Here is a 12,947-nt window from a genome sequence, read left to right on the forward strand (position 1 = left end):
ATTTTAAGGTTCAAAACAAAATTCAAAGCTCTTCTTTGTTTTGAAAAAGGAGATCGCAAATGAAAAAGGAGCTATGGAACTATGAAAGGAAACTAGTTTCTTTTGTGGAACTGAACTAAAAGGAGTTATCACTAAAAGGAACTAAAACGCCCACCTCTATCACTAACAAACTCTTATTTAAAATTAGAGGTTTGGCGATCGCGTGTATTTTACATAATAAAACGACTGAATACCGTCTAACCTGGCTGGCTGTAAACAGGAGTTCGCGTGAAACCACTTTTTAAATCCACCTTGGCCCGCTCGCAAGAAAATTCATGTTTTTTTCTTTTGTTGTGATCATTCTCTATTGCTTTCGAGAGCCTTGGCAACTCTAACATATGTTGATGTCATAACTAGCAATGCTTTTAAAACTGTCGCCAAAGCAAAGTGTCAAAGTTTTTTTAGTTTTTGCTCGCATTACTACTGCATCGGATAAATAATGAAAAAATAAGCAAGAATTCTAGTGTAAAATAACTAGAAACCCCATTAAAAGAGCAATAATAGCATATATATTTTCGCAACAAAAGGAATAATAAGAAATAAGGTGAGCTGCTTAAAATCCCAAGGGACAGCATCAACCTGCAAGATTGTTTGTTGGTAGCTGGGCTTAAATAATGGCCAAGAAAAAAAAACAGGGCTGTGACTAATAATGATGTCAATTTTGAGTAGTTGGCAGAAAAGAAATGCAAAACATTTCTAATTCCTTTTTTAATAATAGGTGAATTGCGTCTTGGCTAATAACACGCCCAAACTAAAGGATAAAAACCAGCAGGCTGGTGAGAAATTTAGAGAGAATTTGGTAAGTTCAATGCCCTTGTCTTTTGTTGTCTACTCTGTTTAATATGCCGTTATTTCGGCATCTCCCTTCCTTGCAATTGTATAGCATCTTTCTTAGTTGAAATTGCCAAAACCGCAATTGGCCTCCAACCAAAAAATGTCGGAGAAAAACATAAAGGTGGGAGCTCGCATTGAGATCACGGGCAAGGATCTGCAAGGTACCATTGCCTATGTGGGCATGACAAGTTTTGCTGTGGGCAAGTGGGTAGGTGTGGTCTTGGATGAGCCAAAAGGCAAAAACAATGGTTCGATTAAGGGCACTGCCTATTTTGAGTGCTCGGACAATTATGGTATGTTTGTGAGGCCTACGCAATTAAAGGTCATACAACCGGCGCCTGATACATCAAGCCGCAAATCCACGGAAGATGTATCAGCGGGCTCCACTGACAGCCTCAAGCATATCGCACCTCAACCAACTAAAACCCGGCCAAGTATGTCTCGCCCTTCGCTTACTGGCAGTCGTTTGTCGCTGAGCGGTTCACGTTCACAGTTGACCTCCTTGACAGAACGTAGTGGTAGCACTGCCAGTACTGCAAGTCGCAAAAGTCTGCAACCCTCTGCGGCAAGTGCAAATCTATCAAAGGAGGTTTCGGGCTCCAATTTGTCATTGACTGGCGGCGATGCTACTCCCAATAATGGCAAGAAGAGCTCATTTGTGGAAACCGGTTTCATGGAGATTTTGAAACCTCAATTCAATCCTTCACAACCTATGCGTTCACCTTCGTTCACCTCTCCACCCAATCAATTGAGCTCCGATGAAAAGGCCAATTTGAATGAACAAAAGAAACTCAATGACGAGCTGCAGAATCAGGTGGCCGATCTTACCGAAAAGCTAGAGACCCTGAAGCAAAGACGCAACGAAGATAAAGAACGTTTGCGTGAATTCGACAAGATGAAGGTGCAGTTTGAACAAATGCAGGAGTTTCGAAGCAAAATCATGGCAGCCCAATCCTCTTTGCAAAAAGAACTCCAAAGAGCCAAACAAGAAACCAAAGATGCCATTGAAGCCAAAGAGAGACATGCCCAAGAAATGGCAGAACTGGCTGATAATGTGGAGCTGATTACGCTGGACAAAGAAATGGCAGAGGAAAAGTCGGACACTTTGCAATTAGAATTGGACTCTGCCAAGGAACGCATTGAAGAGTTACAAGTCGACCTAGAGCTGTTGCGCTCTGAAATGCAAAATAAGGCAGAAACCTCTTTGGGTTCGGGCGGTGGTGAAGGTGGTCCTTCCGTGTATGAATTCAAACAAATGGAGCAACAAAATCTGCGCATGAAAGAAACTCTGGTACGACTTAGAGATTTGTCCGCCCATGACAAGCATGACATACAAAAGTTGACCAAAGAACTGGAAATGAAAAAATCTGAAGTTGCTGAATTGGAAAGAACCAAGGAGAAATTATCGGCAAAAATCGATGAATTGGAAGCTACTGTAGCTGATTTACAGGTAAGGGCTTGCCAAAGTAAGATTTTTTTTATGTAAGATTTTTTTTTTTTGATTCTCTTAAATTTTGTTTTAAATGCGCAGAGTGTTGTTGGTGAATAATTGGAGTATTAGGGGAATAGTTGTATTGGTGTTTCACAACGACAGGGGGATTTGTATTATATTTTGGGATTAAGATTCTTTAGATAACTAACTTTTCAGTGTCATTGAGAGGCTAATTAGGTGGGGAAAATATTTCATCAAAATACTGGAGCTGATTCGTCAAAACTATATCACTGTAAAACTTAGTTATTCGCAAAGCCAACAACATTTTGAAGGCTGTGAAAGACTAGGATTGGCCTATGAATAGTGTGTTGGCAAGCAGTATAAAATTCAGCTCTGACTTTAACCAAATGTCACCGCCAATGGGTCAGTTCCCTCACCCAGTAGAGACCACAATTTTCAAAAAAAGTTTGAGGTATCTTTACCAATTGCACAGTATCGGAAGAATTTTGGCAATCTGCGATTTAGAAAAAACGTGGGGTGGGCCCCTTCACCAAATAAAATCCAGGCTACGTCCCTGATTTTGTTTGTCGCTGGTATTTTTGATTCTTCGCATAGCTGTTCGCAAATTTGCGACGTACAACTCGTGTGTAAGGCCTTCCGTTTTTACCGCATCTGATAAATGAAACACAACTATAAGATTAGTTTTTTTAATTTAAAAACTTACCTGTAATCCGTTTACAAAATTTGATTAGGTTTTTAGACTCTTTTTATCCTTAGTTCCATCATAGTTATAGTCAATTATTATATTTTTGGCGAAAATACGGTCAAACTGCCCAACAAAATTTTTCTCATCACAGAAATCTAAAAAATAGAAGTTAAAATACATAACTAATCCATTAAATTATGTTTATGTTTCACTTACAATTGCTGCTGGCTTATCAGTATGTAGATCAGCATTATGTGTTTTGAGTTCCTCGTCAATTTTAATTGGAAATAACGTATGGGCTGCTTCATATAAGTTCACATTTCGTCTGAGAAGAATATTGTCTTCGGCAATTATTTTGTTAGTTCGTCCTGCTGCCGTAAAATTTGGGTAATTTGGCCTTTCCTTTCCGCAACTTCGCTAGGTAATTCCTCCATTATTATGGGTTGGAAAGCTTTATAGTAAAACAAAAGTAAAACAAGTAAAAAGGCGTTAAGTTCGGCCGGGCTGAACTTTGGATACCCACCACCTTGGGTATATATGTAAACCACCTTCCGTCAAAATCCGGTGCAAAACTCATACCTTATGTCCCATAGCAGAAATATGTGGAGAGGCTTAACTTAACCCTTTGTCCCAAATTTCGGCAACATCGGACAATAAGTGCGCTTTTTAGGCCCCAAAAACTAAAACCGAGAGATCGGTCTATATGGCAGCTATATCCAAATCTAAACCCATCAGTACGATAATGCAGAAGTATGTCAAGGGGCTTAACTTAACTCACTGTCCCAAAATTTCGGCGACATCGGACTATAAATGCGTGTTTTATGGGCCTAAGACCCAAAATCGGAGGATCGGTCTATATGGTAGCTATATCCAAATCTGGACCGATCTGAGCCAAATTCATGGACGACGTCGGAGGGCCTAAGACAACGCAATGTCCCAAATTTCAGCAAAATCGGATAATAAATATAGCTTTTATGGGCCTATGACCCTAAATCGGAGGATCGGTCTATATGGCAGCTATACCCAAATCTGAACCGATCTGAGCCATATTGACGGAGGATGTCGAAGGGCCTAAGACAACTCACTGTCCTAAATTTCAGCAAAATCGGATAATAAATGTGGCTTTTATGGGCCTAAGACCTTAAATCGAGAGATCGGTCTATATGGCAGCTATATCCAAATCTAGACCGATCTGAGCCAAATTCACGGAGGATGTCGACGGGCCTAACTCTACTCACTGTCCCAAATTTCAGCAAAATCGGATAATAAATGTGGCTTTTATGGGCCTAAGACCCTAAATCGGCCGATCGGTCTATATGGGGGCTATATCAAGATATAGTCCGTTATAGCCCATCTTCGAACTTAACCTGCTTATGGACAAAAAATGAATCTGTGCAAAGTTTCAGCTCAATATCTCTTTTTTTTAAAGGCTGTAGCGTGATTTCAACAGACAGACGGACGGACATGTCTAGATCGTCTTAGATTTTTACACTGATCAAGAATATATATACTTTATAGGGTCGGAAATGGATATTTCGATGTGTTGCAAACGGAATGACAAAATGAATATACCCCCATCCTTCGGTGGTGGGTATAATAAAGATATAGTTGGAAATTGTTGTCATGTTGTTTGTAATTAAAAAATTATGTTATTTACACACAACTATTCTTTTCTTGTTGAACCGTTGAGTCGAGCGGACGTATTGTTACTTCACTCCGCAAGACTCTCACTGATAGGGAGAGGGACTCCCTAAATTGGGCTCAGGAATTCGCTGCACAGGCTACCTCAAAGACTACACGTCTAAATTCAGAAACTGCACCGCAGTCAGCCAAAAGGCAGCGGTCACCTGGAGGATTAGGGCGAACATCAGTGAGATGGGTCCAAGAACCTTTGCTAATGTCGCTAGGGTATACTCAGTATACTCCGATGTCCTTGAGGAATTTCCTGGGTCTCCTCCAGTTTGTGATGATGCAGGCTGGTATCGAGGCCGATACAGACAAATTTCCTTCGGCGATCAACGCTCAATTGAAATGTTTCGTTGTGCGCTAAAAAAGATTGGTGAGATCTGGCCAGGTGCAGCACTAGATTTAGTCAAGAAGGAAGATATTGCTTCTCGAACAATGGGGCATGCTTGGATACCAAGGATTCCCTTAGATCCTGAAGCGATACGTGGAAGACTAAGGGAATGTAATCCCAATCTTTCAACCACCGACTGGAAGATTAGTAGATTGGATGGGGCTGATGGTGACCGGAGACATGCAGTATTCGTACTAAACTCCGGCTGTCTCGCAAACCTCAACAAGTCTGATGGGATTGTGTCATACGGATTCAACAAGTTGAAACTGAAGGTCTATAGAAGCGGTGGGTTTGGAGAATTAGGAGACGAATCAGCAGTTGCTTCTGAACACTTGCCTGAGGAACTATCGACCACATCGCTAAAGTCTGGCGGATTGCAGGAGACTGAAAATCCCCCTGCCACAATCGAGACGGGAGGGGATGGCATCGAAACGGGACCCGACAAGCTCTGTGTGGGTGGATCACAATTTTGGACTGGGCTCAAAGTGCGCGACAGCGGAGAAGCACGGAACCCAGAAAATACAGTACTCCTGAGGAAGAATGGTTCCACAGCATTCTCACCTCCCCTGGATGCGTACGGAAGCTTATCATGACAAGTTCTAACGAATCGTGTGAAGATGAACTACTGGTGGAGTCAGAAGACGAGGCTAACACAACAGTGGCGAAATTTCTGACTCCTGACTATGGTCCGGTTTCTACAGATAAATCTCCTCCTCCTCCTGATGGCTGGGGGATTTGACGTGGTTCTTATCCAGGAACCATGGGTGTGTGGGGGAACGGTACGTGGACTAAGAATTCCGGGATTTAAACTTCTCAAAAGTACTGGGAATGGGAGACACAGAGCCTGTATTCTTGCAAAGGGTAGTCTAAATGTTTTTCTTCTTCCGTCGCTAAGCACTGAAGATTTAGTAGAAGCCAGCCTTGAAATAAACAAATCGCATTACTGGCTGGCTTCCCTATATATGGCACGCGATTCAGAGATCCCGCCTTCAAACCTTAAGTCGCTGGTTGAAGCTGCTTCTGTAGGGAAGAAAAGCCTCATTGTAGGAAGTGATGCTAATGCACATCACCAGTGTGGGTAAGTTCGCATGTCAACGAAAGGGGTGAGCTGCTTATTGAATATTTTATAAGTTGCAATCTGGCAATTTGTAATAAAGGGGATAAACCGACCTTTATTACCAGGAACAGGCAGGAGGTACCAGATATTACCTTTGTGTCGGAAAATATAAGAGGAAGAATATACGATTGGGAAGTGTTGGATGACCACAGCTTCTCTGATCATCGTTATATTAGTTTTAGCCTTGGAGAAAATATTGAAGTAGTGGTCCCTCGGCTAAACAGAAGAAAGACGGATTGGGCTAAATTTCGGCACAAATTCTACCCCACAATCCCTTCTAGACTAGAAAAGGAAGTGAAAACTACGGAGGATATAGACATAGTGGTCAAGCGGATCTCGAAGGCTCAGAATGATTCGCTTGTGTCAGCATGCCCTAGTGCCAAGCCGCGACCACCATGGTGGACTCCAGAGCTGGTTGGTCTAAGCAAGGACTGCAGAAAACTTCAACAGAGCAAACGCCACAAGTGCACCACACGATTGGAACATCTATAAGGCTGAGCTAAGAAAATATAAGGGCGAGCTTAGAAAGGCTCAAAACAAATCCTGGGTAGAATTCTGCAGCTTCGTGGAGCATACATCTGAGGCCTCTAGGCTAAAGAAGATTCTGTCCTCGAGACCTATTACAGTGTATGGACAATGTCTAGTGAGGAAACACTAGAACTACTCATTGATACACATTTCCCGGGAAATTCTCCAACGGACAATGTGGTGCCAGAAGAGGTTGTCACTGATATGCATTCGTCGGAAGTTATTAGGGAAATTGTGTTTGAGCCGAAAATCCTTGGGGCGATAAGAAGTTTCGACTCCTTTAAGTCGCCAGGCCCTGATGATGTAACATCGGTTGAATTACAAGCTGTGTCTGATAGACTGGTTCCCTGACATAGGGAGATATACTCTGCTTGTATCAGAATGTTATATATACATGTGGGATGGAGGGACACGAAGGTCATTTTCATTCCGAAAGGAGGAAAACCCTACCACACGAAGGCGAAAGATTTTCGTCCTATATTAGTCTGTCATCCTTTATGCTGAAGACTCTTGAAAGGTTGATAGAAACATATCTTAGGTGATAGAAACCTGGAGATCGCCTGTCGTGGCAGCAGCATGCATATAGTAAAGCCAAATCCACTGAAACAGCCCTTCACAACCTAGTTGGCTACATACAGGGTTTTCTCGCTGTCAAGGAATATACAATGTTAGCATTTCTTGACATTGAAGGTGCTTTCAATAATGTAAAACCGACGTCAATCATAAAGGAGTTGGAGTTTATAGGCGTTAACTCTACCGTAAGAATGTTTATTAATAACTTACTTACTAAAAGATGCATTACGGCAGGATCTGTGGATTTTAAAAGATGGGTCAGGAGAGGAACTCCTCAAGGAGGTGTACTGTGTCTCCTCTTCTTTGGAATATAGTCATTAACAATATATTATTGTCTCTGGAGGAAAAAGGCGTAAAAGTGGTCGCGTATGCTGATGAAGTGGCAACTGCGGTTAGGGGAAAGTTTCCCAGCACTCTAAGAGATACACTTCAGGAAGCTCTACGTGCAACAGCAAAGTGGGCTACCCAAAATGGTCTGAGTATAAATCCATGCAAGACAGAAGTAGTTCTTTTCAGTAGGAGATACAAGTTGTCTACAGTGGAACCTGTCTCCTTGGGTCGAGAGAGAATGTCCCATTTACAGAAAGCGCTGGACAGGAAATTGAACTTCAAATCCAAAATTTTAAAATTTTGCAAAGGTCACTCTTGCCCTATACACCTGCAAGAGAGCCATTGGTAAAAGTTGGGGATTTAGGAAGTGTGGATTACACCCTACTTGAGCCGCTTTTTGATAAAAATTAATGTACCACTATTCCTGATGGAACCGATTGGAACTACGATATGCCTGGTAACAGAAGTTACATAGACTTCTATACGGATGGTTCCAAACTAAATGAACCGTTGGGCTTTGGGGTGTAACCTAAAGATCTAGAACTGGTCATATCGAAGAGGTTACCCGATCATTGCAGTGTGTATCAAGCAGAGATTCTTGCAATTAAGAAAGTTGTGGAATGGCTAATATATAATATCATTACCACGATTGGCATAAATATCCTCTCAGACAGCCAGGCAGCCATTAAATCCCTGGAGAACATATTTCTGAACACAAAAACCGCCCTCGACTGTCGCAGATCTCTCAACGAGATGGCTGAACAGTTCAAAATTAAACTGTTCTGGGTTCCCAGGGAATTCTAAAGCAGACGAGCTTACGAGACTAGGAACTACCTTATATATTCCAGGGGCACTGGAATCTGTGGGTATGCCTCTAGCGACATGTAAGCTAAGTTTTCGCATTCAATAAGCCGTGTACATTGTAAGTAAAATTTTTTCTCCATATATATCGATAATCGATAATCATGAGAAGCTAAGTGTTTTTATTGAGCTCCGTGAAAAATTAATTAAATATTAAAATAAAGTAGTGTATCGTAGTCCGATCTACGAAATTTTTGCGCTGCTGTCATCTGCCTAATAAGCTAATTGCATCTCGTACTTGGATACCACATTTATTTCGTGGTTTTTTGTTCCCGTCGCTCTGCGCTCTTGTTGTTGTTGCTGTGTGTTGCCTAGTTTTCCCGGCATTTCATTTGATTTGTTTTGCCATTGTTCGCCTTTGAATCATGGTTCCTGCACCTGTTAAACATGCTATTCCTAAAAGCTGGAAGTGTCCTGTTTGTGGTAAAATCATCACTCGTGGTGTTTACAGTATTGGGTGTTCTGGCTGCCCCAATTATTTCCACACTAAGTGCGTCAATATTTCTAGTAATGAAATAAAAACAAACAAGTCGTTGCAGTTCACCTGTAAGAAGTGCATTGGTGATAAAGTCAATTCTGCGCGTTCCAGTTGTGTTGCTAACTCCACCGTTTTGAGGGGTGCATTACCCAATAGCAGTCAATTTGCTAAAGATAGTGCCGGTGATGCGCGTTCCAGTGGTGTCGGTAATTCCAGCGTTTTGGGGACAACATCATTCAATAGCAGTCAATCTAATTCTGTTGACGCCGTGCATTCTCAGAGTGGTACGCTTGGTCTCCTTACTGGTTTGCAGAGTATACGTGTTGACCCATCTGAGCAAGCAGCAGATGATCGTCTTAGTTGTATTCGTGGGCTTTTTGATGACTTTGTTGAGTCCATGAAACAAAAATTTGATGAGCAGATGCAGAAATGTTTGCAGGATTTTCAAACAATGGTGCATGGTGTTGTTGCTTCCTTTCGAAGTGAGTTTATTGCTTCAATTCAGAAAGTCAAATCGGATGTTCTTGTTTGTCAGCAAAATATTGCCAATGTTGATGCTAGGCTGTGTGAGAGGATACGGCAATTGGAGCAGTTTAATTTGGTTCAGCAAAGACGTCTCAATCGCGCGGATATTCTTATAAATGGCATGCCGAGATCAATTACAAATCTGCGTGAGCCAGTGATACAGATTGCCCGCTTGTGCGGAGTGCAGGTTGCCTCCAGTGATATTAATCATTGCTGTTATATTTCCGGTGGTAGGATGATGCTGGTCAAGTTCAATTCCGTTCATACCAGGGATTTGATTATGGCGAACTATTCTAGGCTTAACTCGATCAGACTAAACGATGTAATTGGTGGCGAGGTTGATTCCCGTGTGTATTTAAATGATCATCTTACCGCACCTGCCTCTAACCTTGTTTTTAAATGCCGTAAGCTGCGGTCACAAAAGCGAATATTGAGATACGTCTTAATAAATGGAGATATTCCCAAGGTGTGCCTTACGTTTCTGAATGGTGACGTTAAAACTGTGAGTGCGACTGAATGTGATCAATTATTTGGAAGTGCTGAGTCAAGCAACGCTAATGGAAATGTGGCTAGCACCGTTACCAATGGATCCCGTGCGTACTAGCCTTTTATTTTTATTATTTTGTATTTTTTTTTTTTGTATTAGCAATTAATTTTTCATTGAGCCCTTATAGCGTCATTAGTTATGAATACTTGCAACTTAGGTAATATTACGTGCGATAATTCGTTTTTTCGCTCCTCATTGTGTGCTTATAGTGATAATTTAAGTGTAGGGCATTTTAATTGCCGCAGTTTTAACCTCTCTGAGAGGTCATCTAAAATTAACGAAATAAGAAATGTTGTTGTTGACAGTTTGTTAAGTGTAGTAGGTGTCTGCGAAACTTGGCTTAAACCAAGTATACCGTCGAGTCGATTTGAAATTTCAGGATACTCTTGTTGCAGAAATGATCGTCCGTGTGTGAGAGGTGGGGTTGTTGCTTTGTTTGTCTCTAAGTCTATATGGTACAAAGTGGTTTATAGGGGTAGTCAATATGGGATTGTTGAATGTTTGTTTGTAGGACTCTTACTTAGTTCTAGAAATGTTCTTGTTGGTGTTGTATATATTCCGCGGGGATATTTTCGGGCATTTGAAAGTGAAGTTGCTGATGTTTTGGTGAGATACTCTGACGTCATAATTTTGGGAGATTTCAATAATAATCTTTTTGATTTGTCGTGTTCTTATAGCGTGCGCGAAAGTTGTAGGCGGCTTAATGTTTCAATTGTCCACAACTCTATACCTACTCATTTTAGTGCTGTACATAATTCTACTTCTTTACTCGACTTTGTTCTTGTAAGTGATCGTAGTTGTGTCTGTGTTTCTAACCAGGTTGTTTGTCCCAGTTGTTGCGGGCGCCTGAACCCTCGATACGGCCCTGCACCACAGCATGTGCGCAAGTTTCTTTGGCCACTGTTTTTTTTATGATTTACACACCTTTGGATGTTGGGAGCAGTTGAAGGCAAATAATGATGTGCAAAATTACCATGATTCCTTTGGCTCACGGTTTTTGGGTAATTTGCCTTTACCATGGCAAGTGTTTAGGCCCTCTATTTGATGCACTTTTGTCGATTAATTACCCAAAGCTATGTGATATGGTGTTGATTGATCTTGGTGCGTGGTGGACAATGAGACGGAAATTCAAGCCACCAGGCTCCTATTGTCTCCGGAACGTTTAATAATTTCTTGTTTCTTGATTTAGTATAAAATATTATTTTTTGGCGGCGTGCTTCTATGGGTTTTTTCTCGCAAATGGCAAATCACATTGACATACGCAGTTGCATGAAAGAGTACTGAGGGTTACCATGTAACTGAGAGAAAGGGTAGTTGTAGTTTTTTGTTAGTGTAAACGTTGTATTTAGATGGACCACCGAATCTTATGAATGAATTTAAAATTTGTTATACGTTTAAAATAAGAGATTAAGGGTAACATAAGAGGGCGGGGTAAGAGAGATTAATTAAGAGGGAGATAGTTAGTAGCTACCTAAAAAGGGATAAATAGAATAGGTTTTAATGGAAAGGTTTCGATAAGATGGCTAATATGGAAGTGGTTGGGCCAAGCCCAGCTTGCTAAGATGATGATCAAGCCATTTTGAATTCAAAAGCCGAATAAGGCAGAACTTTTAGTTGCGAGTGCGCATAGATCAAATTTTGAACTGTGGTGTTTTGTACCAAAATTATAAAAAGGAAATAGTTTGCTTTGGTTACTTATAACTCAAAGTGCATATAAGTAAGCTGATAAAGTGTGAGAATTGAACAGCCGGTCACATCAAAATAATTATTTTTTTTAGTGGAAATCAGGTGCGCTCTGAAGTTTTGTTTTAAATTTGACTTGAGGTTAATTTGATTTTTATTCCCAGTAGTGCCTCATTAGTCGAGACTGAATATTGAAACGACATCGATTGATGCCCTGGGATAATCAATTCAGGAGGCGAAAATAACAAGAGAAGCTGGTCACAATCTGGGACAGGGCAAAGGTGGTGACCAGCGTACTATTTTTTTGGTAAACCCCGTTTGAATCCTCCTGACTACAAATTCCTGGAAATCAGGTAACAATTTTATTCTCAACAATTTGAAAAAGGAACTTTGTTAGAGAAAAAAAAAAAAAACCCGGCTGGAACGAAGTTGTGATAACTGTCTAGGCATCAGTAAATCATATTTTAAGACGCGAAAAGAGGAGAAAGTACAGCAGCAATCGAGGAAAAGATCTTATATGTTTAACGATACCAAAAAAAAAAAAAAAGAACAATATAATTGAATATTTAGATAAGGCTATGATTAAGTTTTAGAAATTATTTAGGCTAGCCAAGCCAAAGTTAAACTTGTAACGTATAGAAATCTAATTCTTGTTTTTTTTTTTTGTCTTTGGCCAAATCGCGTCTGGTTAAGTGTTCAGAACTTGAGGTTACCGTGGTTAGGCAATATACGTTTTAATTCTGATTGTTAGATTTTAGGGAGCTTCTTCAAATCCTAGTCAGGTTAGAATAACCGCCTCCGGTGGCATTGAGGGTTATGAATACATAGTCCGGAATTCGAAATTGTCGCCATTAGTGATTTCGTGTAATTTCAGTGTTTAATATTGGCTTCTTAGGCATTAAGGTTCTTAGTTTATATATATATATATTTTTTTGTCTGTCATATTTACTATTTTTTTTTGTAATGAACATCATATAGCTTGAGGAATGTTTATTTATGTATTTATGGTTAGCCTCATGTTTAATTAACAAATTTATAATATAATTGTCATTTTAAAGAACATGATGTGCTAAAGTTTTACCATAATGGGGTGATGAAGTGAAAGGTAAGTGGAAAAGTGAGGCGGATTATGGGGTCGCAGAGACTGAAGGGATTACCTTCGCGGCCATGGCAGGGTGGGCGGCCAGGGTAAAACATCTTACCCCTCGTTCATAAGT

The 12,947-nt window shown here is 40.7% G+C and overlaps 1 protein-coding gene across 1 annotated transcript in view; it reads left to right on the forward strand.

Moving 5' to 3' along the window:
* The first annotated feature begins 429 nt into the window (after nt 1-429).
* LOC106086955 (dynactin subunit 1) overlaps nt 430-12,947 on the forward strand; it is a 28,321-nt gene continuing 15,803 nt past the window's right edge. The window contains exons 1-3 of the mRNA XM_013251794.2: nt 430-583; nt 758-838; nt 923-2,323. Of these exons, the coding sequence (XP_013107248.1) occupies nt 974-2,323 (1,350 nt within the window). The 5' untranslated portion in view covers nt 430-583; nt 758-838; nt 923-973. The remainder of the gene's footprint in view (nt 584-757; nt 839-922; nt 2,324-12,947) is intronic.

The sequence above is a fragment of the Stomoxys calcitrans genome, chromosome 1, assembly GCF_963082655.1.
Source record: "Stomoxys calcitrans chromosome 1, idStoCalc2.1, whole genome shotgun sequence".
NCBI lineage: Eukaryota > Metazoa > Arthropoda > Insecta > Diptera > Muscidae > Stomoxys > Stomoxys calcitrans.